The 22185-nt window shown below is 26.9% G+C and overlaps 8 protein-coding genes across 11 annotated transcripts; 4 read left to right on the plus strand and 4 right to left on the minus strand.

The window, feature by feature from the left end:
• Nucleotides 1–2327: 2327 nt before the first annotated feature.
• Blos1 (biogenesis of lysosome-related organelles complex 1 subunit 1) lies at nucleotides 2328–3533 on the minus strand. Its single transcript, XM_035089348.1, has 5 exons — nucleotides 3356–3533; nucleotides 3130–3279; nucleotides 2974–3046; nucleotides 2659–2876; nucleotides 2328–2568 (listed from the first exon to the last, which is right to left on the minus strand). Exons 2-5 carry the CDS (start codon nucleotides 3188–3190, stop codon nucleotides 2534–2536), a joined length of 387 nt encoding a protein of 128 aa, XP_034945239.1. The 5' UTR covers nucleotides 3191–3279; nucleotides 3356–3533; the 3' UTR covers nucleotides 2328–2533.
• A 721-nt stretch (nucleotides 3534–4254) lies between these two features.
• mnd (minidiscs) lies at nucleotides 4255–8493 on the plus strand. The gene is made up of 8 exons (XM_035089383.1): nucleotides 4255–5378; nucleotides 5873–6091; nucleotides 6415–6685; nucleotides 6762–6885; nucleotides 6968–7168; nucleotides 7650–7799; nucleotides 7893–8070; nucleotides 8155–8493. Exons 1-8 carry the CDS (start codon nucleotides 5126–5128, stop codon nucleotides 8214–8216), a joined length of 1458 nt encoding a protein of 485 aa, XP_034945274.1. The 5' UTR covers nucleotides 4255–5125; the 3' UTR covers nucleotides 8217–8493.
• Nucleotides 8494–8790: 297 nt separating this feature from the next.
• Nucleotides 8791–10234, minus strand: LOC118070672 (ubiquitin-conjugating enzyme E2Q-like protein CG4502). The gene is made up of 2 exons (XM_035089422.1): nucleotides 9576–10234; nucleotides 8791–9498 (listed from the first exon to the last, which is right to left on the minus strand). The coding sequence occupies exons 1-2, from the start codon at nucleotides 10218–10220 to the stop codon at nucleotides 9370–9372; spliced, it is 774 nt and encodes a 257-aa protein (XP_034945313.1). The 5' UTR covers nucleotides 10221–10234; the 3' UTR covers nucleotides 8791–9369.
• Nucleotides 10235–11225: 991 nt separating this feature from the next.
• On the minus strand, nucleotides 11226–12276 carry LOC118070642 (transmembrane protein 231). Its single transcript, XM_035089367.1, has 3 exons — nucleotides 11839–12276; nucleotides 11556–11757; nucleotides 11226–11488 (listed from the first exon to the last, which is right to left on the minus strand). Exons 1-3 carry the CDS (start codon nucleotides 12262–12264, stop codon nucleotides 11226–11228), a joined length of 891 nt encoding a protein of 296 aa, XP_034945258.1. The 5' UTR covers nucleotides 12265–12276.
• LOC118070641 (serine/threonine-protein phosphatase 2A activator-like) lies at nucleotides 11692–17654 on the plus strand. 2 transcript variants are annotated; one of them, XM_035089366.1, is made up of 7 exons: nucleotides 11692–11708; nucleotides 16091–16137; nucleotides 16220–16305; nucleotides 16424–16627; nucleotides 16689–17031; nucleotides 17153–17253; nucleotides 17343–17654. In XM_035089366.1, exons 2-7 carry the CDS (start codon nucleotides 16098–16100, stop codon nucleotides 17577–17579), a joined length of 1011 nt encoding a protein of 336 aa, XP_034945257.1. In that variant the 5' UTR covers nucleotides 11692–11708; nucleotides 16091–16097; the 3' UTR covers nucleotides 17580–17654. The 2 variants fall into 2 exon arrangements, with proteins under 2 accessions (XP_034945257.1, XP_034945256.1); XM_035089365.1 differs by lacking the exon at nucleotides 11692–11708 and adding an exon at nucleotides 15687–15717.
• Nucleotides 12299–15198, minus strand: Marcal1 (SWI/SNF-related matrix-associated actin-dependent regulator of chromatin subfamily A-like protein 1). Of its 2 annotated transcripts, XM_035089362.1 has the most exons (5): nucleotides 14061–15198; nucleotides 13800–13977; nucleotides 13532–13695; nucleotides 12813–13459; nucleotides 12299–12728 (listed from the first exon to the last, which is right to left on the minus strand). In XM_035089362.1, the coding sequence occupies exons 1-5, from the start codon at nucleotides 14966–14968 to the stop codon at nucleotides 12523–12525; spliced, it is 2103 nt and encodes a 700-aa protein (XP_034945253.1). In that variant the 5' UTR covers nucleotides 14969–15198; the 3' UTR covers nucleotides 12299–12522. The 2 variants fall into 2 exon arrangements, with proteins under 2 accessions (XP_034945253.1, XP_034945252.1); XM_035089361.1 differs by having other exon boundaries at nucleotides 12332–13459.
• Nucleotides 17655–17825: 171 nt separating the features above from the next.
• Nucleotides 17826–19835, plus strand: O-fut1 (O-fucosyltransferase 1). Of its 2 annotated transcripts, XM_035089364.1 has the most exons (6): nucleotides 17826–17917; nucleotides 18011–18266; nucleotides 18352–18467; nucleotides 18612–18735; nucleotides 18824–19188; nucleotides 19284–19835. In XM_035089364.1, the coding sequence occupies exons 2-6, from the start codon at nucleotides 18119–18121 to the stop codon at nucleotides 19719–19721; spliced, it is 1191 nt and encodes a 396-aa protein (XP_034945255.1). In that variant the 5' UTR covers nucleotides 17826–17917; nucleotides 18011–18118; the 3' UTR covers nucleotides 19722–19835. The 2 variants fall into 2 exon arrangements, with proteins under 2 accessions (XP_034945255.1, XP_034945254.1); XM_035089363.1 differs by lacking the exon at nucleotides 17826–17917 and having other exon boundaries at nucleotides 17997–18266.
• Nucleotides 19836–20140: 305 nt separating this feature from the next.
• On the plus strand, nucleotides 20141–22016 carry Atg3 (Autophagy-related protein 3). Its single transcript, XM_035089418.1, has 5 exons — nucleotides 20141–20441; nucleotides 20531–20719; nucleotides 20850–21092; nucleotides 21194–21468; nucleotides 21608–22016. Exons 1-5 carry the CDS (start codon nucleotides 20370–20372, stop codon nucleotides 21768–21770), a joined length of 942 nt encoding a protein of 313 aa, XP_034945309.1. The 5' UTR covers nucleotides 20141–20369; the 3' UTR covers nucleotides 21771–22016.
• Nucleotides 22017–22185: the final 169 nt, after the last annotated feature.

Here is a 22185-nt window from a genome sequence, read left to right on the forward strand (position 1 = left end):
GAAACCGCGAATTCTTCGATGCATGTAAAATGCACTTAGCCTTGGCCTTAACATTGACCGCAGCGTCCCGACGCTACGCAGTTGCATCAGAGTGCACGCCATGGATGCGGGGAATCACGCGGCAATCGATGCAGCAGGAGTAGGGTGGAACGCAACTAAATTAAGGAAGCCTCTGATGGACTTGCATACATATTACTATCTTTTTGTATATTAACAAAACAATTCAGCAACATTTCTTTCCAAGTTTACTTCATCGCAAAAAATTTTTTGCGAGTTGTATAAAAAAGTACTGATAACATTCTTTTCTTGATTATAAATTAAATTGAATGATAACACAAAAATTTCATCTTAATTATGCATGTTAACACTGAATGTTATTGCAATGAGACTAATTATTGAACATTTTTGTGTAATTGAAAATAAACTAATTATTTATTGTATATTATCAATGAACTTATCTAGTAATGGGATATTATTAAGAAAAATAGTAACAATTAATTGAGAAAAACCAATTAATATCGATAAAACGACACTTTTGATGAGTTCAAGGCGTTGATCGTTGAAACTACTATTAAAACTGTTATAAATATCGGAACTTTAATATAATTGTGTGTGTATTCTTAAATACATATAGATGATTTCATTAGTTTGTATTCGTACAGAAACTCTATCATCATATAGATTGAGATACATGAAAGAGTTACTGAAAATAAATCAAGGTCAAAATTAATCAAGGTCACACTTAAATAAGTGTATCGGCCTCTGTATAACGTAATAAAGCCATTTTTGTATTAAAATAACAATTTAATACATATTTATTCCATACTGAAATCAAAAATTTCTCGTAAACTTTTATTGATTTTTGCATCTAAAAATTATTCGTTATTAAGCTGTTTATAAAGCAAAAGTACTATTTTATCGTTAAGTAATTAAAAAAGAATGGATTCTTGTCATCACAAAAATAGCAAATGGCTATTTTATTTGATTCTTATTTTATAATGATTTAATTCATTGTCATGAGCATTTATTTTTAAGCATCTAAAACATATAAATACCATCAAAAATTATAACGTAAATATTTTCCTATTTATTGATGAAAATTTTATCTATTCATCCTTCTGTGATAACTACGTGAAAAAAAAAATTTTCTCATCAAATTCAGTCAAGTTTAATACAACTAAACCTAAGCATATTAATATGAAAAACTTATCTATGATGGCATATTTTTATTTCTAGTATATTTTATAAAGCTAACATCATCATTTTCAAAAACTTTATTTTCCTTCAAGAGAGCGATGTATATAGATATGTATATATTGAACAAACATATGACGTAGAGTTTGATATATCTCTTTGACTTACTCAACCTTGAATCATTAATATGTCCCTTGCATGAAACGAGTCAAAGTGGAAGGTAATCGCGTCATTTCATAAAATAAAATATTAAATGTTTTCAGATGGTTTTTCTGTATAAAAATAGTTCAGTATACTGATCATAATTGAGGTATAATTAAGAGTATAAATATATCTTTATATACTTATATATTGTTTTTGAATATTTACTCTTTGGAATGAATAATTAAATTTCGATAATTAAATTGCAAGTTTTTATTTTTTTAATTATTGGATTTTAACTATCAAACGACTTGGATTTAATTTCTTAATATATGAAATAATTTTAAGGAAAATATTCACACATTATAATTTATTGATGTAAATTTGATTTAATTGTTTTGAAATTCATTAATAAGTAAAATCAGTATTATATGTGATGAATTCTTGATAAAATCAGAATGGTAAAGTGCTAGTGGACACTCTACTGGGTAGCTTAATCAGACTTATTATTTTTTTAAAATTATTTTTATACTGTTGTTTCTATCAAATATCAATTGCATAGTTAGAATGAATATATATAAATTATCTACTATGACTTAAAAGTAAATCAAAACCGTTAACTTGAAAAATTTATGCGCTCACTGCTGCGTTGAAGAATTTATAGATTCGCGATTCTTCAAAATGGAAACATTTGACTCCATCTATTTAATATGGACACATTCACCGAATGACTTTGCACGTAGATATTTATTCTTTAGATAAGAAGCACGAAATTTATATTACCATCAGTTGGTACTTGGAAATTTTTATATAAAAATGAAATAAACTAACTTTGAATATCCGGATATTTAAAATTCAACAAAATGTGAATTGGAATCAATTTGAATTAAAAGTATCGAATGAGTTTGTATCGAATAAAATCTTAAACAAATTTTCGTTGCAATGATTAATTTCATTGTGTAAAATAATTGATATACCATGTAGTAACAACGATTTAATAATCGAACTCAAAACAGTGTTAAAGAATTATAAAGTATAAACTAATTAAATAAATAATTCTTAAAATGTATTGGTACTTTGGATACTTATTTCATATCTTAAGTGTATGCATTATTTATATAAAAAAAAAATTCTTATAGCATTATTCTTAAAGTAAACATAATAATGTAGTATAATATACAGGTATTTTTGAAACGAATCAACTCGAAGTTGTTCCGTGAGCATCTTGGCTAGCTATTTGAGAAAAATTTCAAACATTTAAATGATGATAATTGAATATTATCGATTCTTGTTTAAAATTCTGTTAAAAATAAATTTCTTTACCTTTGTACGAATATTCTAAAGCAGTGGCAATTATTCTCATATCTCCTTCGATACTTTGTGCCCAATTTTCCGCATCACCTATTTCCTTCAAAGAGCTTGAAAATGATTCTACTAAATTCAACCATGAATGTGTTTGTTTTGCGAATGCTGTTGCTGATTGTTGTAATTGTTTAGCTTCTGCATCGAGTTTCCTTTGATTCAAATAAGCTTGAGCCACTCTGTAAATATGAATACGTACATTTGAATGTTTATTAATTGCATAGAAATGATATTTATTAATAATAAAATAAGTATATCGAAGTAATCATATAGTACCTGACATTCAAGTGATCTACCAAGGCTTGAGTCAAGTTATTTGCTGCTCGTAATGCTTCCTTACGTTTTTGATCTAAGTTATATAAGTAATTCAATAATATTTATTATTACAGTAATTATCTATTATGGCGTAAATATTGAGGTTAATATATATACCTTGTAATTCCTTCCTGGCTGTTTGTTTACTTTGATGTTCTTTGACAATACTAGACAGCATATTGTTATAGATTGAAAGATAACCTCTTACTTAATTATATTCCTTTTTCAACCAAACATTCAATAAAAATGACCCAAAAGGTGTTAACACTGATAATAACTTAGAGTATTAATCATCTAAATGTCAACTCTAATCAACGGTGAATAAACAAATAAAAAAACTTACTGCGAAAATAACTGAAGCTTATAATGAAAAAAGTTAAAATATGGATGAAAATATTACAATTGAAATATATAATATTCTAACAAAACATGGACGCGCATATATTTAACAATGTTTATACTGGACAATAATAGAAAACTTGTCAATAAATTGCAAATTGAATTCTCTTTACTGCGCCAATAAATCCGTTACGGTAAAATTTTGAACTATACATTTCGCGGGAAAATTTAAATTCAATTTTAACTTTTTTACTTTAAATTATGTTTATTTAATGAAATCTAAATAAGAATTATAATTCCAAATGATTTCTTTTTTTATTTATCCTTAACTAATCTTATAATTATTATATCTATGGATTCCATATTGTTAAAAATGAAAAATTTATTTATTTTTTGAATTTATGAATATAAACAAATCTATAATATTTTTATTTTTATAAGAACATACTATTGAAATATGTGCTATGCTAATAATTCTTAAATCATTCAAATTGAATTTTTAATTTTATTCTAAAAATACGTGTGAAACCAAGGAAAAAATAAATACACTAGATATTGGTTATTAAGACATGGTTGGCCTGATTGTCATTGAAAAAACTTTTATGATCGAATAAGGGGAAAGTGATGTATGAATAACTAAAACGGAAGCCACTAACAGTCACATGTGTAAAACATAGGCGCAGCAGTCATTTCCAGCACACCAAAGAAAATCAAAATAAATTGCATTAGAATCTACGCTCATGCTAAACGAGGGAACTTAACTCTTTTGAGGGCTCCAACATGTATTCACTTGCATTTATCACTCGAAATTGTTGAACTCAGTTTAAAGCTAATCGTTCGAGAGTAATCTCAAAGTGGCTTTTCGTTGAATTTACACCTAGTATAGAATTATTTGACCAATTTCAACGACATCTGGAAATATAAAAATAACTTTTAATTGTGTAACTGAAAACTAGTTTAAAATTAAAAGAAGTTTTAAATATTTTTATACTCATCACGAAAATCAATTAGAATTACCACTTATCGAATTTTAATATTATTGTCCTCATAAATGAAAGACAAGGATTAGAAATATTGTATTTGTATTACAATTGACTACTGATAATTCAAATAATACGTTTATTCAGCACATTTGTAGACAGCAGATTTCTTGGAATTCATATAAACCACGTGCATTCAAGTTATATACGATTTTATTATTTTCTTATCATAATCATGTTTTGAATATTGAAATTCTTTTAAAGTATACATAACAAAAAATGTGGTGATAACTTGCTGACTGTGAAATATTTTTAAATATAGCCAACAATATATGTCATTGATAATTATATTTCTTGAACATCACAAATATTGGAATTAAAAATAATAAATTAATTGAAAAACTTTAATAATTAATTTATTATTAATGAAAGAAAAATTAGTATTGTATAGAAAGTGAAAAATGTGATGCAATTTTCAAACATAAGATCGTCATAGTATAACCAATGAGAAGAATCGCCATATGGTGAGGAGGTGTAAAAAAGACTCATACACGTGCTGAGTAACGGCTTGGTAGAAGTAGTAGTTTCTTACCGGTCTACTATTGTATTCCCTCCACGTGTCTTGGATGTTAGAAATTAACTTCGGGCGATGACTGTCTCAGTAGTAGTCAGAAAGCTCTCAAGATATCAACACAAAAGTATCAATTTATTAGATGTACTTCACTATTACAGTATTTAGTTGAAGTTTTTCTTAATTTTTTTTTTACAAAGAAAGTGCTGTTATTTGTGTTATAATGCCGGATAAAATCGCGCCACTCGAACACCAAATGATTCCTGATAAGCCAGAAATACAAAGTGTTAAACTGAAAAAAGAGCTTGGACTTCTAGATGGTGTAGCTATAATTGTTGGTGTTATTGTTGGTGCTGGTATTTTTGTATCTCCAAAAGGTGTTTTAACTCACAGTGGAAGCATTGGCCTAGCTCTTATAGTATGGGTTTTTTCGGGGTTATTGTCTCTTATTGGAGCGTTATGCTATGCAGAACTAGGTAACATATTTTCATCATTGTTATTATTTAAAAATTGGAAATTTTAACAATGAAATTTATAGAAAAGTTTATAGATGAATTTATATTAAAATATTTAAATATTTAAAGAAAAATGATGAATCAAACGTAAAGTATTAAGTCAAATATTTGAATAATCTTTTTCTCCACGTGTTATTTAACATAGACACAAAAATTTTCACACAGCAATTATGATTGATAAAATTGAATCAGCAATTCAAATGATAAATTGAATTATCTTATAAAAATATGGTTGTTTAATTTTGAATACCTTTTATAAGATCAAAATTGTGATGATGTAACATTATCATGAAATTTTGCGAGGTAAATTCATTAAAGAACTGAAATTTTTTAAAAATATACCTTTTATATTTTGGATATTACAACAATGATTATTCACTACCAACTATTTCAAAATTATAATATAATATTAATTACCAACAAATTTGAAATGTTTAAAAAACGATTGATTTCAGGTACTATGATACCCAAATCTGGTGGTGATTATGCCTATATCAGTGATGCCTTTGGACCACTACCAGCTTTTTTGTACTTGTGGGTAGCTTTATTTATTCTGGTGCCGACTGGAAATGCCATTACAGCCTTAACATTTGCCACATATATATTACAACCCTTTTGGCCGGGATGTGAACCATCTGATGAAGCCGTACGGCTATTCGCTGCTCTAGTAACTTGTTTGTATATTCAATACATAAAGAAATTTTTCTTATATTTTTAATCAACTAAAATGGAAAAGAAATTCCAATTAAAACATAGAATATATTTATCGTTAATTTTAAATTGAACACAATTATTTTTAGCATAGTAGCTAAGATAAAGTTTCATGAATACGACAAAGAAGAGATTGTGTTTATCTAATGCATTACTTTTGCATAGATATATATAATCAAATAATAATAAACTAATTTTTTGTTAATTTGAATCGTAAACATTAATTGATTTACAGTAAAAAAATTTTTTTATTTTATAATTTTTGAATCAATTAAATTTTTTATAGGTTTATTAACGGCAATAAATTGTTACAATGTGAAATGGGCAACGAGAGTACAAGATATTTTCACTGGAACTAAAATATTTGCTTTAATCATAATTATGACTGCTGGTGTTTGGTTTTTTTTCTCAAGTGATTCGAGTAATTTTTCAACACCAATGGAAAATACTAATACAGAGCCTGGTTATATTGCACTCGCTGTATACTCTGGTTTGTTTTCATACTCCGGTTGGAATTATCTTAATTTTGTCACAGAAGAGCTTAAAGATCCTTACAGGTAAACGATTTAGATTTGTTTACAATGTATTATGTCTTAATATAATATTTTTCTATATAAATTCTTTTGTTTCTAGGAATTTGCCGAAAGCTATTTGTATATCATTACCTTTAATTACAATTATTTATGTTTTGGCAAATTTAGCTTACTTTGTTGTCCTAACTAGAGATGAAATTTTAGCTTCTAATGCAGTTGCTGTGGTAAGTTTTTAAATATTGGACGTAATTTTTAGATTAGTGTCTTATTGAAAATTGATAAACATAAAAAATGATATACTTTCAGACATTTGGTGATAAACTACTAGGATCAATGGCATGGATAATGCCAGTTTTTGTAGCATGTTCAACATTTGGTTCATTGAACGGTGCAATTTTTGCTTCGTCTCGATTATTTTTTGTTGGAGCAAGAAACGGTCATCTACCTAATGCTATAGCTCTTATAAATGTAAAAAATTTAACGCCTATGCCATCACTCATTTTTCTCGTAAGTAATTATATTATTAGTTCTATTTATAATAATGCAGATAATATAAAGAGAAGAAATTAAACTAATCTGTAGCAACCATGTAATAGTATTTGTCAATAATGTATTCAATTGCATTAATGGTATTAAATTGACTCTTTCATAAGTCACCTAATGCTTTGTCGGAAAGTTAAAAAGAGACTTTAGAAGTTTAAACGCTTTATTGCTTTTGATTCACCCAAATTTAATTAAGCCAATCAACACGAAAAAAAATGTATCAATGAAATCTTTAAGTATAAATCATTTTTATTTTCTCATAATTAGCAATATCGTGAGAAGATGAGATGTGTTTGTAAAATAATTTATCAACGTTATTATGAAAGTAATTATTAAAAAAAAAAGTCTTACGACGTGTAATACAAAGTTTCTCAACAAAATACTATGTATGTAAGGCCCTAATGTTGAAGGCATTAAACCGCTCAATTATAATTTCCGTTTCTAGTGCATTATCACGCTAGCACTGTTTATAACAAAGGACGTCTATGTGCTGATCAATTATGTTAGCTTTGTTGAAGCACTCTTTACTACACTCTCAGTTTCTGGCCTCCTATGGCTGAGGTACAAAAAGCCTGATCTCCATCGACCTATAAAGGTACTGGCGGATACATGTAATAAATAGTATTAACTAATATGTATGTCATACTCAAATAATATAATGTACCAATGACTTGGTGATCTTTTTTAGGTGTCTCTCGCATTACCGATTATATTTTTGATAATATGCATTTTCCTTGTTACATTACCTTGTTACGTCACTCCATTAGAAGTTGGAGTTGGCTTGATGATTATTTTATCCGGAATACCCATCTATTTTATTCTTATTGATTGGGATAATAAACCAAAATGGCTCGAAAATGCATCACGTAAGTTTTCCAAATCTATTTGATCATATGGATGTTGTTATTTATAAAAATTGTGATAATTATTTATATTTTTTTTTATTACAGACTCATTCAACATGGCTTGTTCAAAATTGTTCATGTGTGTGCCAGAGGAAAAAGACGACTGAATAAAACATAAGTTTTAATATTAAAATAAGAATAATTCAATAAAGAAGAAAATGAAATTATGAAATACTTTACAATAATTTATATAAGATAAAATTAAATTAAATTATTAAGATATATCACTATAATTAAAATGATACATATTTTGTTTGAATAAAATTTGAAAATTATTTTTCTAAACCTGTGATGTACAGAAAGTATTAGATTTATTTCTTACGTTTGAATATTTTGTTGAGAAAAAACTTTTAATCATAAAAAAAATAATCTAATAATGATATAACATTCACATATACACATATGTATATATATAGACATTTTTAAGTGAATGAATAATTTACTCAAAAGCATTCCAAGGTTTATGATAATTATTTAAAAGATTAACCATACGTATTTTATATACGAATTAATTAAATTATTTATGATACATCTGTAATATTTATTTTGCGTTTTTATTTGTGAAATTAGTGTAACTTTTAAAGTTTATTTGATTTATACATGATTATTATTTAATAAAAATCTGTATTTAACAGTAAAACAATCAATTTAATTTAATATTATATTTATTTGGCACATATATTACAATATATTAACAAACAATATTTAACACATGGACTAGTAAATATTTATTATTTATTATTGAAAGATAGTGGATGTTGTAGAAGAGTTATAAGAAAATTTTTGTATTGAAGTTGAGCTTTTAAGAGTTTTTATTTATATAAGTTTATTTATTCATTTTACTCAGTAATTTAAATTTCATTTAACAATGCTTACCTGGTGTAAAATCCCGATAATGTAATAACGACTAATAACATAGAAAAGGGATTGAAAGCATCACGAACTGTTTACAAGTTCATGATATTTTTAAAATATTTCCCTTTTTAATTTTAAAGATATTAAAATCTGTATTTTACGATTATGACTTATAGATTTTTTTCTTATAAATACTGTATAATTCATAATATTATGATTATAAAGAAATATATTTTTTAACAAAAATACAATAATCAAGATATTAATGTTCAGATTTTCAATTTCTTGATTATTCGTATTTAGATGCATTGATATCACTTTTTCATTTAATAACCAAAATAATCGATAAATATATAAGTTTGGATCAATTTTAGGTCTGGCACAAGTAAAAGATTTATTATTTTTTCAACCTTCAGCTAAAGGTGGAGTTACCCAACCATATTTTTCATGAGCTTTAACAAGATTTCGAAAAGATTCTTCTGCTGAACGACGATTAAATTCTTTGTGTGTCTTTAATTTTTTTGCAATTCGACCCTACAATTTGAAATTTTATTGAAAGTTAAAAAAATAGATATCTCATATAGTATAAAAAAATAAATTGCTAATCATACCTGTCCTTTCACAACACTCGCAGCAAATTGAGTAATAACTGCCTCAATGGTATAAGCACTGGCCCATCCTCCAGGAGTAAGTAATTCCATACATATTGCTCCACCTTCCATTACGAAACCCTTTTCTATTCTTGGAGAAATCACTCTCATGAAAGGAGGTGCAAATGGGAATGTTTCAGGAAAGATAATGTGCAATAAAATATGAGGTATATTAAGCTCTATCATATCAGCTGCAAGTTCACTTTCAGGATCTATTTTATGCAGTCTAATATACCACTCAAAAAGATTATCATTGACAAGTTCAGCAGTAAATGTTGCATCTCGTCGATGTTGAGATTTTTGAATTTCACTAAATTCCTTCATCAGTCGACGAAGACGAACTCCACGTTCAGAAATACTAACTGGAATTCGAGAGCAATTTCCATGTTTTTTTTTCTTGCAAGAACATAATTTGGTATGACTTGATCCAGGATTATCAATAGCATTTTCAGATGGGGTTACTGCATCAGAACGATGTCGACTGAGAATTCTTCTTGAAGGTGAATTTGTAGAACTACTAGCATCTTCTTGATTGCTAATCTTCTCTGAAGTTCGAAAAAGCTTCTTCAACGCCGCAACGACTTTTTCTTTTGATCGTGTTGTCATTATTTTTGTTTTCAATTATTCTCACTAATTTTATTTAGTTTAAGAACTGTAAATAGAAAACAACAATCTGTTAACATATTATTAAAAAATTGAGTAAATAATTATAACAATCAATCGTTGCAAATAAAAAATGTCACTATTATCATTATTAAGACATTGTTTATTAAAACATAAATCAGATTTTTTAATTATGGTTAAAGAACATAATTTCATCTGAGAGATTAAAAGTAAAATTAAAGAAAGATACGATAAAAATATAGACATTTTAAAGTGAGATAGAACACCACTAAATTTTTAAAAATTTCTTCTTGATAGCAGCATAACTAAAAATATATCTAAAAAGAACTTACATGAATATAAAATGAACATTGATAACAAATAATGGAACAATATACTTACCAGTATGTTATTATCGTAAGAAAAATGTCATCTATCTCACAACATCTGTGAAAACAAACTAAAAGTAAATCTGAATACTTTTCCTACGAAAGAACATAAAATTTTGTGAAGTGTAATGTATTAATTCAAGATGATTTTGAGATTAAAGATGAATAAGCTGAGCGCAATCTCCACATTCATTGAACAACTTAGACGGGAGAAAAGTTAACTATACTGTCCCTATACCAAGAGCAAAGCAAAGTGGTTGAAAGCTTAGATCAAGGCATAATACATGATACGAGAAAGTTGAAGCTCAGCTTGGTGGGAGACGTACATATCGATCCGTCTGTATATTGTTGTTTAATGATGTATGTGTGTACATATCACTTCTATACATTACATCTTCAATATAACGTGGGGAAGATAAGAATATGTCAAGAAGATTTTTTAAAAAACTCAATATTCCTGTAGACAATTGCCAGTTTTAAAAATAGTTAAAATTAGAATTGTAATCATTTAATATCAAACATATATTTATACATATACATATATGTATGATGAATGAAGTTAGCTCTAAACGAAAATAAAAGTTTAAAAGAAAAAAAATTTAAAACACTGTAAATGAATTTATTTTTCTTTCCAAGGTATGACAATATAACTTTTCAAATAACTTCTGCTTAATAAAAATTTCAAAAATTTTCGTATGAAATATGAGAATGCTATGAAAAAAGATAAATACTGAATCCAAAACCATTTGAGTTCTTCCCATATACTTGGCTGATAGTACAACAATTGTTGTGAATAAAAAATTTCTCCAGAAATAATAATTGGTTCATCACTTGCAAATCCTGTTTCCCATGTTGCTTGAATATTATTTATCTGAGCTGAAACTAGATATTATCTGTTTTATTAATTTATACGTTTTAAATATCTGTTAAAAGCTTGAATGTTTCTTACATTTTTTTCGAGCATTATGAGTTAATACTTCAACTAATGAATGATTACTCAAATCAAGAGTATGTATATCATTAAAGTTATTATCATAAATTAGAGTTTTTTGATTGAGACTCAAATCACCAGTCACATGGATTTTTTGGCTTTCATATGGAAGTAAGTAATCAAATGATGCCAACGAGTTGATAGTATTTTTTATGATATTCTAAAATTATTATGTATTAAATAAATTTCGTTATATTTAATTTTAAGTATAGCTTTAAATTAAAAAAAGTTTTTTAAATACCTCAAATTGAAATTCAAAGTATAATAAAAGTTTAAAAGTCCTTATAGGTTGTGTATTATAAAACTGTAGTTCAAATTTCAAAATGTCATTTTTTTTATCATTATTGACATCTACTTCTTGGATTTTCACTAAAGAACAATTATCTTTTATGAGATTTCTTTGATAAACTGTAAAAGTAGAACACACAATCGGAGTTGTTTCAAAATATCTTTCAGCGATGAGCAAGTATTTATGAGTAAACTGTACCCTGGGTGTTTCAACGTATGTTCGAGTACGAATCCAAAAACCACCAGTTTGAAATGTAATTATTAATGGTCCAAAAATTAACAAACACATAAATATAAAAACAACCAACGAGCAAAAAGATAAAATTCTTGTTTTATATTCATATTTAACAGTAGTACAAAACACATTTAATACCGACATATTTAACACATGTTTGTATTTTGGGTTGTCTTAGCAACGATTTTGTATAAGGAAATGCATTTGAGTCCTAGAATTTTTATATAGTTTTCCGTAATCTTTAGTCATTATAAAAATATATATTACGTGTATCTATTATTTAAAGTATGTATATGTTCACTTTTTTCAAAAAAATAACGAGAAATAATTATCAATGATAAATATTTAACAATAACATAAGAACATGCACTTTTGAAACTCACTCGATAGTAATAAATATAATTATTCAAATTTATCCCAGTCTTCAATATTAAACTCTTCTTCATCCTCAAAAATTTTATCAACATTGTCCACGTCTTTTATAGTATTATTTACAGACGTTTTTTCATTTGGTGATTTTGTTAAAAATTTTTCTATTTGATTCTGTTGTTTTTGTTCCGTTATTTGAGCTTCGTTCACAGAAAAATCTAAATTGAGACCAGCTGATGCTAGAAAATTTGTTTTATTCTTTATCATTGGCCATAAATAATCATCAATTGTATTTTTCCCCACTAAATAACGAATAACAACACCTCTATTTTGGCCAATACGATGAACTCGATCTTCAGCTTGAGTTAAAATTCCAGGGTTCCAATAAAGTTCAGCAAAAACAACCAGATTAGCAGCTGTTAAAGTAATACCAGCATTAGCAGCTGTAATAGACAAAACAGCAACAAGACATTCATCTGAAGTTTGAAAAAGATCAACATTGTTTTTCCTAATTTCAGAATTTGTATTTCCATCTATACGAATATATTTGATACGCTTTTTGTTTAATATCTCAGAAATACCATCCAAAACTATCACATGATGTGCAAATATAATCAATTTTTGTTCATTTTCCAGTAAATCATTGATATAACTACACACAGCTTTAAGCCGTTGGCCAGCAGATTCATTATAATATTCAAGTATAGTAGAATGTTGATTTTTAGAAGTTTCAAGCTTCTTATCAAATTTCATCATTTCTTTAGTTTTTTTTGGTATTAATTCTGAATCTAGAATGACAACTTCTCTAATTTTCGATGGTAATTGCTTTAGAACATCAGTTTTCATCCTACGAAGTAGACAATGCGCTTTTAATAAAAGTTGTAACTCTCCGATATTAGAAGCACCAGAAAAATCCCATCCAAAACTTTTTTTTTCTCCTGCACAATATCGGATACCGTATTCTTGAAACCTAAATTAGATTAAAATTAATTTAATAAAATTTTTTCTATTTGTGATTACACATTTATTTATAATAAATTACCGCATGAATGAATGAGTAATGAGAGAAATCTGTGTATACAATTCTATTGGTCTCGATAATGCTGGAGTTCCACTCAAAAGAAGTATATGTAAAGCATCGAAAGCTAACTGTTGTACAGCTTTAGTTCGTGCAGCTTTTGGATTTTTTAATACATGAGATTCATCCTGTGAAGTAATGGCTCTAATTACTATTAACACTAAACATAGTTTTACTAATAATTAAAGCAATTAAATTAAAAAGTCATTAAATATTTTTTTAAATACTCAACCAATATAATAGTTGTAAATTTTTTTTTTGTAAATGTATTTAATGATCTGGTAAGAATATCGTAAGACACAATAGTAATTTGAGCATCTTCTAAATAGTCTTTACATTTAGTAAAATGATAAACTTGGTGCACAGGAATTGATGGAAGATAAGTATAAATTGTATCAGACCATTGATATCTGAAATATTTTCAAAAATATTTTATTATCTTGAATAAAGATAAAATACATAAAAAAAAGTAAATAAAATAAACATTCTATACCTTACTGATGATGGGGCCACGATAAGAAGCGGCCAATCTTTTTTGAAATAATAAGCAATAGCTAATGCTTGTATAGTTTTTCCCAGACCCATATCATCAGCAATAATACAACGTCCATTTTTTTTGATTGCATAAGAAATACCTTCTTTTTGAAATGGCATTAATATATTTGTCAATGTCTTGTCGATACAAGAAAAATCTATTTCTTGATCTTTACTATCAGAACTTTTTTGCTTCAAAAATGTTTTAATGACAAAGTTAGGTATTCCGACAAGAGAAACATTGGAAATATTAGATTTAATTTCAGTCATAATTTTTTCATATTCTGTTATACTAAAACTCCATAATTTGGTCTGAGCATTGTATGATCTTGAAGGATATTTTTTAATGAAATCAATTAATGGCTGATAGAAAGGAACATTTATTTCAAATCTAGATTCTGATATCATATAACATGTTCCTTGAATAGATGAAGCACGGTTATAGAATTTTTCAACTTCAGTAGTATTGACAAGTTTCTTATTTTCATTACTAACTGAACTGGTTGATTTTGAGTTGTAGCTTTGTGTTAATAAAGTTTGTCCATTTTCTATTTTTATTGGACGTGTTTTATCTAAATTTTTATTCCAAAGTTGGGAATTTGAATAATTATTATTCTGACTTTTTGAAATTTGAGATAGATTATTTGATGGTATAACATTTGGCCTTTCATTCTCGTGTTTACTCTGTTTAAAAGATAATGAAGGAGTATCAAACTCATTTTTTCGCTTTTGTGGAGGCAAAATATTTCTTAAATTATCACCATTTTTCGGTTTGTTGACTGGTAACTGAGAATTTTGTTCTTTCCGTGCTTGACGTTTTTGTAATGCTATTTGCCTTTTTTTCTCAATTTCTTCTGGTGAATACATTTTTTTCTGTTTAATTAATCTTTAGATTATTAATGAAAAATCACTCTTTACTACAAATAAATCATTACTAAAGTATTCTTATTTTAAAGCCATAAAAACTTTATCGTAAATTATAGAAATTTTTTCATAAATATTTCTTTTACAAAATTTCGATAGTTTCTTTCTTAATTTCTTTCAAATTAGAAATAAATAAACTCAAAACACTAACAATGTTGTGATTACATGTTGACAACAAAATTACGCATGTGGATATAAATGCAGTGTAGTTTGTATATATACAAACTGTACAGTAAAGTATGACACAAAAGAAAACATTTAATACAGATGGGCATTCGTTATCTCTTTGTGATGATGATGTATTGCCAACATTACCATCCTCTGCAATTATACCGGATAATTTACCGTTTAATTGAACAGTCAAAATGGAGGTGATCGCCAAAATTTTAAAATAAGATTAATTAGAAACAAGAAGTAAATAAAAACATGATAAAATGATTAATAAAATTGCGTTATAATCAGATTCAATAAATATTAATTTTTTCTTTGGTCAATTCGATTTAAATAGGGCGGAGTGTGACGCATTAATAATGTTGAAACATGGCTGACTGTGTTCAGCTTATAAGAAATTATGGAATTTTGATGAAACATGTCTTCGTATGCCAAACTCTACTTTTAGCAACTCTAATTAGACTATACACATTTTTTATAGAAAACAAAAAAAAAGGCGAAGCCGATTTTTGCCGATCAGAGTAATTTTATCAATTTTATTACATCAATAATTTGTTTTTATTCAGCGTCAAATTTATAACATCAAGTTGAATATATTTCAATTTTTATAGTATCGATTTTAGTATCGTTTCAAGTTTTTTATTTAAATATCGTCGTAGAATTTTTTTGGCAACAATGTTTTATAAATTTTATTAAATTGTTATTTTTCATGATCGTGTATAGACAGAAATTTTTGTTTACTATAAAATTGTCAGTGATCTAGTTTATTTCTCAAAGTCTATAGAAAATACGCATCATCAGCTAAAATTAAATTTTAATTGAACTGGCCAGAGGATTTCTCTTTATTATTAGTGCATTGAGATTTTTATCATTTAGATATTATTTTTATTCTAGTTGAAGAATGTCAACTACCGCTCATAATCCTGAAAATGATATAGTTGGTAAGTTAAAAAAATATTTTTGAATTCAATGTCTCATAAAAATCTTCCATTTCAATTAAATATCATTTACTGAATTTTTTAGATGAAAAACATAACTTTGTTGTGCCAAAAAAAGCTATCAAAACACCAGAAGATATTTCTCTTTGGCTAAAATCTGAAGCCTATCATGTAAGTACTAATAATTAATGAAAATAAAAACAAATAGAGCTAGCATATCTCTTCAACAATCAAATATCATTAGATTATTTAGATAAAATGTAAATGTATTTACTTATTAAATTTTTAGGAATATCTCGGTTTTATTCTTGCGTTAAATGATGCAGTTCAAGGAAAAGCATCGAATGCAGAATGCCCTCAATCTGAAATCGTACAAAAAACTATTCTTATGTTGGATAAATTTAATCAATGGATAACAGAAATTCCTCCAACCGAACAACCCCAACGATTTGGTAACAAGTCATTTCGAGAGTGGTTTAAAAGACTTCAAGATGTAAGTTATTATTATTTACTCTAAAATGAAGTGATTAAATTCAAATTCACATCCCTAATAGAATAGTGAAGAAGAGTTGAAGCAAGTATTACCTGATAAATTACATGGGTCACTAGTTGAATTAGTTCATTACTTATGCGAAGGCTTTGGCAATGCTACTCGAATTGACTATGGGACAGGTCATGAAATGGCTTTCATCATGTTTTTGTGTTGCATGTTCAAAATTGGAGCGTATAAAACTGCTGACAAAATAGCAGTTGTTAACAAAGTATTTGATAAATATTTAGAAATAGTACGACGTCTTCAACTGGTTTATCGAATGGAACCAGCAGGAAGTCATGGTGTGTGGAGTTTAGACGATTACCAATTTGTTCCTTTTATTTGGGGAAGTGCTCAATTAATAGGTATGAAAATTTGACTAATTATTACAATTTAGTTGAATGAACTAACATTAAAAAATCACTGTTCTCATTATTATTTACAATATTACAATTGCTAATAATTGATTGATAATTATTTTTTCAGGACATCCTCGTATTGAACCAAGACATTTCGTTGATATGGGAATTGTTGAATCATTTAACAAGCAATATATGTTTTTAGGATGCATAGATTTCATTGCTAAGGTAACAAAATTTATTTATAGAATAGAATTATCTGTTAATAAGGAAAACAGTATGAGGTATTTATCGTAATGAAAAAAAAATCATTGTAGGTAAAAGTTGGTCCATTTGCTGAACACTCTAATCAACTTTGGAATGTCAGTGCTGTTCCTTCATGGTCGAAAGTAAACGCTGGATTAATTAGAATGTATAAAGCAGAAGTTTTAGCAAAGTTTCCAGTCATTCAACATGTATTATTTGGATCATTATTTACATTAAAACCAGCTCCACCCGGACCAAATTTCAGTAAAGTTAAATTTCCCCATCCTCCTGCACCAGCAAAAACATAATTTTTATTTATATAATCAATGTCTAATTTATTATTAAAAGAATAAAGAAATAATATTATTTTAGATAATATCAAACTATGGGGTTACTTTATATCTAACTATCATTTGATTTTTTTAAATTATTTGTAAAAAATCATTTATGCGGTATGATTTAATAGTAATTGTTTTTATCAACAGAACACATCAACTACACAACATAAATTAGGTATAAGAGGGTATAGGGAATCGCATGTATAACCTCAAAAAAAATTAACAAAATTGGACACCATTTATTTCGCTTAGTGTATAAGAAACTTGTGTATTTCTCTAATGTGTAAATACAAATGAAGCAAATTCAAGTAAAACTTAATTTCTGATTTAGTAACAGTTTTTCTTATAATAAAGTATTTTTATATATTATATTTATAAGCAATAAAGTGATGATATTTTAGATAAAAGACCAAAATTATAAATTTTTGGTTGTATTATTAGAGCTAAAACAATGTCTGGAGTATAATAAATGAACTGATAATTTTAAAAATGATTTAATTATACTCTAAATGAAAGAAAACATTTATTTCATCCAATTTTCATTAACGATGATACATCTTATAATTATTAGTATTATATTATCAATTTTTTCTCATGCAAATGGTCACAATATCACTGTAGATATAAATGGGTATATTACTTACTGTCCCTGTATGGGTAAGATTCGAATATAAATTTTAAATAATAAACCAATAAAATATACATTAATAAATTACTATATATTAAATAATTTCAATTTCAGGACGTTTTGGAAATCAAGCTGATCATTTTCTTGGTTCTTTAGGTTTTGCAAAAGCATTTAATCGCACATTAGTTGTACCACCATGGATTGAATACCGTACCGGAGAAGTAGGATCGGTAAGAAAAGCGATTAATTGAATAAATTGTTAACAACAATAGTAATTTTTTTATCAATACAATAAAAACACTTGTTTATGAAATATTAAAAATCTAATTAGCAGAATGTATTAATCATAATACTTTATTTAAACTAAATTACAGATAGCAGTTCCATATACAACGTATTTCAATTTCACACACTTAGAAAAATGTCACAAAGTTATTCCTATGGAGAAATTTATGAAAGACTTAGCTCCAATCATATGGCCTCCTTCTGATCGCATTTGTGCGTTATTTTCAGAATCTAATTTTTATAAAAAATAATTAACTTATACGCAATGATAAATAATTATGTATTTTCTTAATTATTGTAGCTTTTTGTTACTCTGCTCGAGGCAATACTGATTCTTGTAATGCTAAGGATGGCAATCCATTTGGTCCTTTTTGGGATCGATTTAATGTAGATTTTGTTGGATCTGAATTTTATGGACCATTCCATTATGATGTTTATCATACAAATATTATAAGTCAATGGAAACAAAAGTATCCTGCTATATCATGGCCAGTATTAGCATTTACTGGTGCACCTGCTAGTTTTCCAGTTCAGCTAGAAAATAAAGAATTTCAAAAATGTGTTGTTTGGAATGACGAAATGCAAAATAGAGCTAAAAAATTTGTTAAAGAGTCATTACCGCCAGGAGCTTTTATAGGCATTCATCTACGAAATGGAATTGATTGGGTAATAGTTTAAGAACTTACTTTTTTAATCAAATTAGATGAACTGAGTTCTTTCTTTTTATGGATTAAATTTAATGTATTTCATTTTAATTTTAGGTGAGAGCTTGTGAATTTATTTCAAACTCTCCTAATTTATTTGCTGCTCCTCAATGCTTAGGATATAGAAATGAACGAGGTAAAGCAACCGAAGGAATGTGTTTACCATCTTTTGAATTAATTCTTCGTCATCTTAAACGAGTAATTCGAAATAGAAAAGACATTAAATCCGTTTTTGTATCTTCTGATAATAATTATATGATTGAAGATTTAACAAAAGCATTGTCAAGAATGAGTGTTACGGTTCATCGACAACCAGATCCTGTATCACCTCATTTAGATTTAGCTATTTTAGGTAGATCAAATTATTTTATTGGAAATTGTATATCTTCCTTCAGTGCATTTGTTGCTAGAGAAAGAGAAGTCAAAGGCTATCCTACTTTCTTTTGGGGATTTCCTCCTGAACGTTCTTCAACAACTATTCATCAAGAATTATAATATATATTTCAAAAAATCATGAAACATTTTCACAATTCATCGAAAAAAAATCTTTTTCATTTAAAACTTGTGATATAATACTAAGAAATTTTCATTTACTTTAGTAAATAAAAATATTGGCATTTATATATTTTTTATATTCATAATATTGATAAACAAATATATTTTCCACAACACATATGTACAATAAATAATATTTTTTATTTTATTTTTGTGGTGAAATGAACAAAAGTTTATTTTAAATTTGTGGAATGAATGAAACGAATAATGATTGCATCATTGTAGACTTTTGTACTTGAATAAATTTTTTATCTAATCATAGTCTGAATATTATGTTTTTATTACCAGAGAATTATTACTTTACAATGTATATCATTTTTTTCAAAATCACTTGAAAAAAATTCCATGTTATGAAAGGTGTTATTGACGAATATACATATATCTATATATATAAGAATCAAAGAGCGTATATATATATACGTATATATACGACATACAACGAACCACACAATTGATTTTTTCAGTCTCAAGTGTCAAATAGTGTTGTAAAAAGTTTCATTTTTTAAGTAAATTAATACGATAAATTATAAATTTATACATTAGATAGTAAAATAAGAAAACAAAGTTAATAATCATTGATTAAAAATAATGCAAAGTGTAATAAATTCCGTAAAAGGTACAGCTCTTGGAGTAGCTGAATATCTAACCCCAGTTCTTAAGGTAATATGACATTCATTAGTTACCTTATTTAATTAAAGTCTTTAATGAATCCTTAATTTTTCATAAAATGTTAATTTTCATTATTATAGGAAAGCAAGTTCCGAGAAACTGGTGTTTTAACTCCAGAAGAGTTTGTAGCAGCTGGAGATCACTTGGTACATCATTGCCCTACTTGGCAGTGGGCTACGGGTGATGAAGATCGAACCAAATCTTATTTACCGAAAAAAAAACAATTTTTATTGACACGCAATGTTCCTTGTTCTCGAAGATGCAAACAAGTATACAACTTTTTCTTTAAATGAAAATAATTGCGATGATTGCTCTTACTTAATATTGCTTAATACAGTAATATTAACTGATTGTCTTCAATCTATAGTTGTATAAATTTACTGCATTATTTGTATGTAGATTGAATACTGCGATGAACAAGAACGTATTATTGAAGCTGATGACCCTGAAGGTGGTTGGGTCGATACTCATCATTATGATGCTGGGGTTGGAGGTATTGATGAAAAGGTGACAGAAATGACTTTAAATGATAACCAAACTTCTCCTGTAACTGCTGAAACTGATGATAATGATGATGATGATGAAGAAGCTACTGATATGGAAGCGTTTGAAGTTAGTGGAATGTTAGATGAACAAGATAAGGTATTTTAAATTTTAGTGTATAATAATAATTTTGAAATATTTGATGAATAAGGAGGATTGTAATATTATTTTATTAATAATAAATTGATATAATTTTTCAGTATGCTGCTGAAGTAACGAACAAATCACCAAAAGAAACAAACCATTTTCCTGAAGGTGAAATCATTCATACTAGGACTTATGATCTTCATATTACGTACGATAAATATTATCAAACTCCTCGATTGTGGTTATTCGGTTATGATGAAAATCAAAAACCATTAACTGTAGAAGAAATGTATGAAGATGTAAGCCAAGATCATGCTAAGAAAACAGTAACAATGGAAACTCATCCACACTTACCTGGTCCTCCGATGGCTTCAGTTCATCCTTGCAGGTACTTGTTTGTATTTTTTTCATCTTAAAAAAGTTTATGACTTTTTAAATTATTCAATAAAATAATATTTAGTATTATCTTAGAATTTATTTTACTTAGTAGAAATGCGATGAATCAGCATTGTTTTTCGTATTTTTAGGCACGCTGAAGTGATGAAAAAAATAATAGAAACAGTAATGGAAGGTGGAGGTGAATTGGGAGTCCATATGTATTTAATAATATTTTTAAAATTTGTTCAATCAGTTATTCCAACAATTGAATACGATTACACACAAAATTTTATGTTTTCCTCATCAAGTTAAAGTGCATAATTGTAAACAACAGTAATGATAATAATTTAATTCAACACTAATTTAGCTTATTCTTAACTAAAACTGAAAAAGCAAATGTTTTACTAATTTGTATTGTTATACATTTGTCCCATCAGCTAAGTTAATATTTCAAGTTAAATTTTTATTGAATTTTGATTATCAATTGAACTTTTACAGTCATAAGCTACAATGCTATCATTTTCATGTAAAAAAAATAAATTTTCCAGATTATCACTATAATTTTTTTATACATTATAAATAAGGACGAGAAAATCAGTAATTTAATTTATCTAATTTTCATTTATTTTTGTATAGAAATAATATAACTTACTAATACAAATGATAAATGGCTGAAAATCAAATAAGTGAATATCATGTGTATTGGTTTATTAAATGTGTAATATAC

Source organism: Chelonus insularis, unplaced genomic scaffold, assembly GCF_013357705.1.
Source record: "Chelonus insularis isolate UGA/USDA-ARS -01 unplaced genomic scaffold, ASM1335770v1 contig_66_pilon, whole genome shotgun sequence".
Lineage (NCBI taxonomy): Eukaryota > Metazoa > Arthropoda > Insecta > Hymenoptera > Braconidae > Chelonus > Chelonus insularis.

Excerpts from the sequence above, each read along its gene's own strand:
- Marcal1 (XM_035089361.1), bottom strand. The coding sequence starts at position 14,968 with ATGTATTCACCAGAAGAAATTGAGAAAAAAAGGCAAATAGCATTACAA. Across the intron at positions 13,978-14,060 it reads GTGGCCCCATCATCAGTAAG|ATATCAATGGTCTGATACAA; the intron begins GTATAGAATGTT and ends AAAATATTTCAG. Across the intron at positions 13,460-13,531 it reads ATTACTCATTCATTCATGCG|GTTTCAAGAATACGGTATCC; the intron begins GTAATTTATTAT and ends AATCTAATTTAG.
- Blos1 (XM_035089348.1), bottom strand. The coding sequence starts at position 3,190 with ATGCTGTCTAGTATTGTCAAAGAACATCAAAGTAAACAAACAGCCAGG. Across the intron at positions 2,877-2,973 it reads GTAGATCACTTGAATGTCAG|AGTGGCTCAAGCTTATTTGA; the intron begins GTACTATATGAT and ends TCATATTTACAG. Across the intron at positions 2,569-2,658 it reads TTTAGAATATTCGTACAAAG|CTAGCCAAGATGCTCACGGA; the intron begins GTAAAGAAATTT and ends TTTCTCAAATAG.
- LOC118070642 (XM_035089367.1), bottom strand. The coding sequence starts at position 12,264 with ATGTCGGTATTAAATGTGTTTTGTACTACTGTTAAATATGAATATAAA. Across the intron at positions 11,758-11,838 it reads ACTTTGAATTTCAATTTGAG|AATATCATAAAAAATACTAT; the intron begins GTATTTAAAAAA and ends TAATAATTTTAG. Across the intron at positions 11,489-11,555 it reads TCATAATGCTCGAAAAAAAT|TTTCAGCTCAGATAAATAAT; the intron begins GTAAGAAACATT and ends GATAATATCTAG.
- LOC118070641 (XM_035089366.1), top strand. The coding sequence starts at position 16,098 with ATGTCAACTACCGCTCATAATCCTGAAAATGATATAGTTG. Across the intron at positions 16,138-16,219 it reads TCCTGAAAATGATATAGTTG|ATGAAAAACATAACTTTGTT; the intron begins GTAAGTTAAAAA and ends TGAATTTTTTAG. Across the intron at positions 16,628-16,688 it reads GGTTTAAAAGACTTCAAGAT|AATAGTGAAGAAGAGTTGAA; the intron begins GTAAGTTATTAT and ends CATCCCTAATAG.
- O-fut1 (XM_035089364.1), top strand. The coding sequence starts at position 18,119 with ATGAAAGAAAACATTTATTTCATCCAATTTTCATTAACGATGATACAT. Across the intron at positions 18,468-18,611 it reads GTACCGGAGAAGTAGGATCG|ATAGCAGTTCCATATACAAC; the intron begins GTAAGAAAAGCG and ends ACTAAATTACAG. Across the intron at positions 18,736-18,823 it reads GCCTCCTTCTGATCGCATTT|CTTTTTGTTACTCTGCTCGA; the intron begins GTGCGTTATTTT and ends TAATTATTGTAG.
- Atg3 (XM_035089418.1), top strand. The coding sequence starts at position 20,370 with ATGCAAAGTGTAATAAATTCCGTAAAAGGTACAGCTCTTGGAGTAGCT. Across the intron at positions 21,093-21,193 it reads TGTTAGATGAACAAGATAAG|TATGCTGCTGAAGTAACGAA; the intron begins GTATTTTAAATT and ends ATAATTTTTCAG. Across the intron at positions 21,469-21,607 it reads GCTTCAGTTCATCCTTGCAG|GCACGCTGAAGTGATGAAAA; the intron begins GTACTTGTTTGT and ends TCGTATTTTTAG.
- LOC118070672 (XM_035089422.1), bottom strand. The coding sequence starts at position 10,220 with ATGACAACACGATCAAAAGAAAAAGTCGTTGCGGCGTTGAAGAAGCTT. Across the intron at positions 9,499-9,575 it reads CGAGTGTTGTGAAAGGACAG|GGTCGAATTGCAAAAAAATT; the intron begins GTATGATTAGCA and ends TTCAAATTGTAG.
- mnd (XM_035089383.1), top strand. The coding sequence starts at position 5,126 with ATGCCGGATAAAATCGCGCCACTCGAACACCAAATGATTCCTGATAAG. Across the intron at positions 6,886-6,967 it reads CTTCTAATGCAGTTGCTGTG|ACATTTGGTGATAAACTACT; the intron begins GTAAGTTTTTAA and ends ATATACTTTCAG. Across the intron at positions 8,071-8,154 it reads ATGGCTCGAAAATGCATCAC|ACTCATTCAACATGGCTTGT; the intron begins GTAAGTTTTCCA and ends TTTTTATTACAG.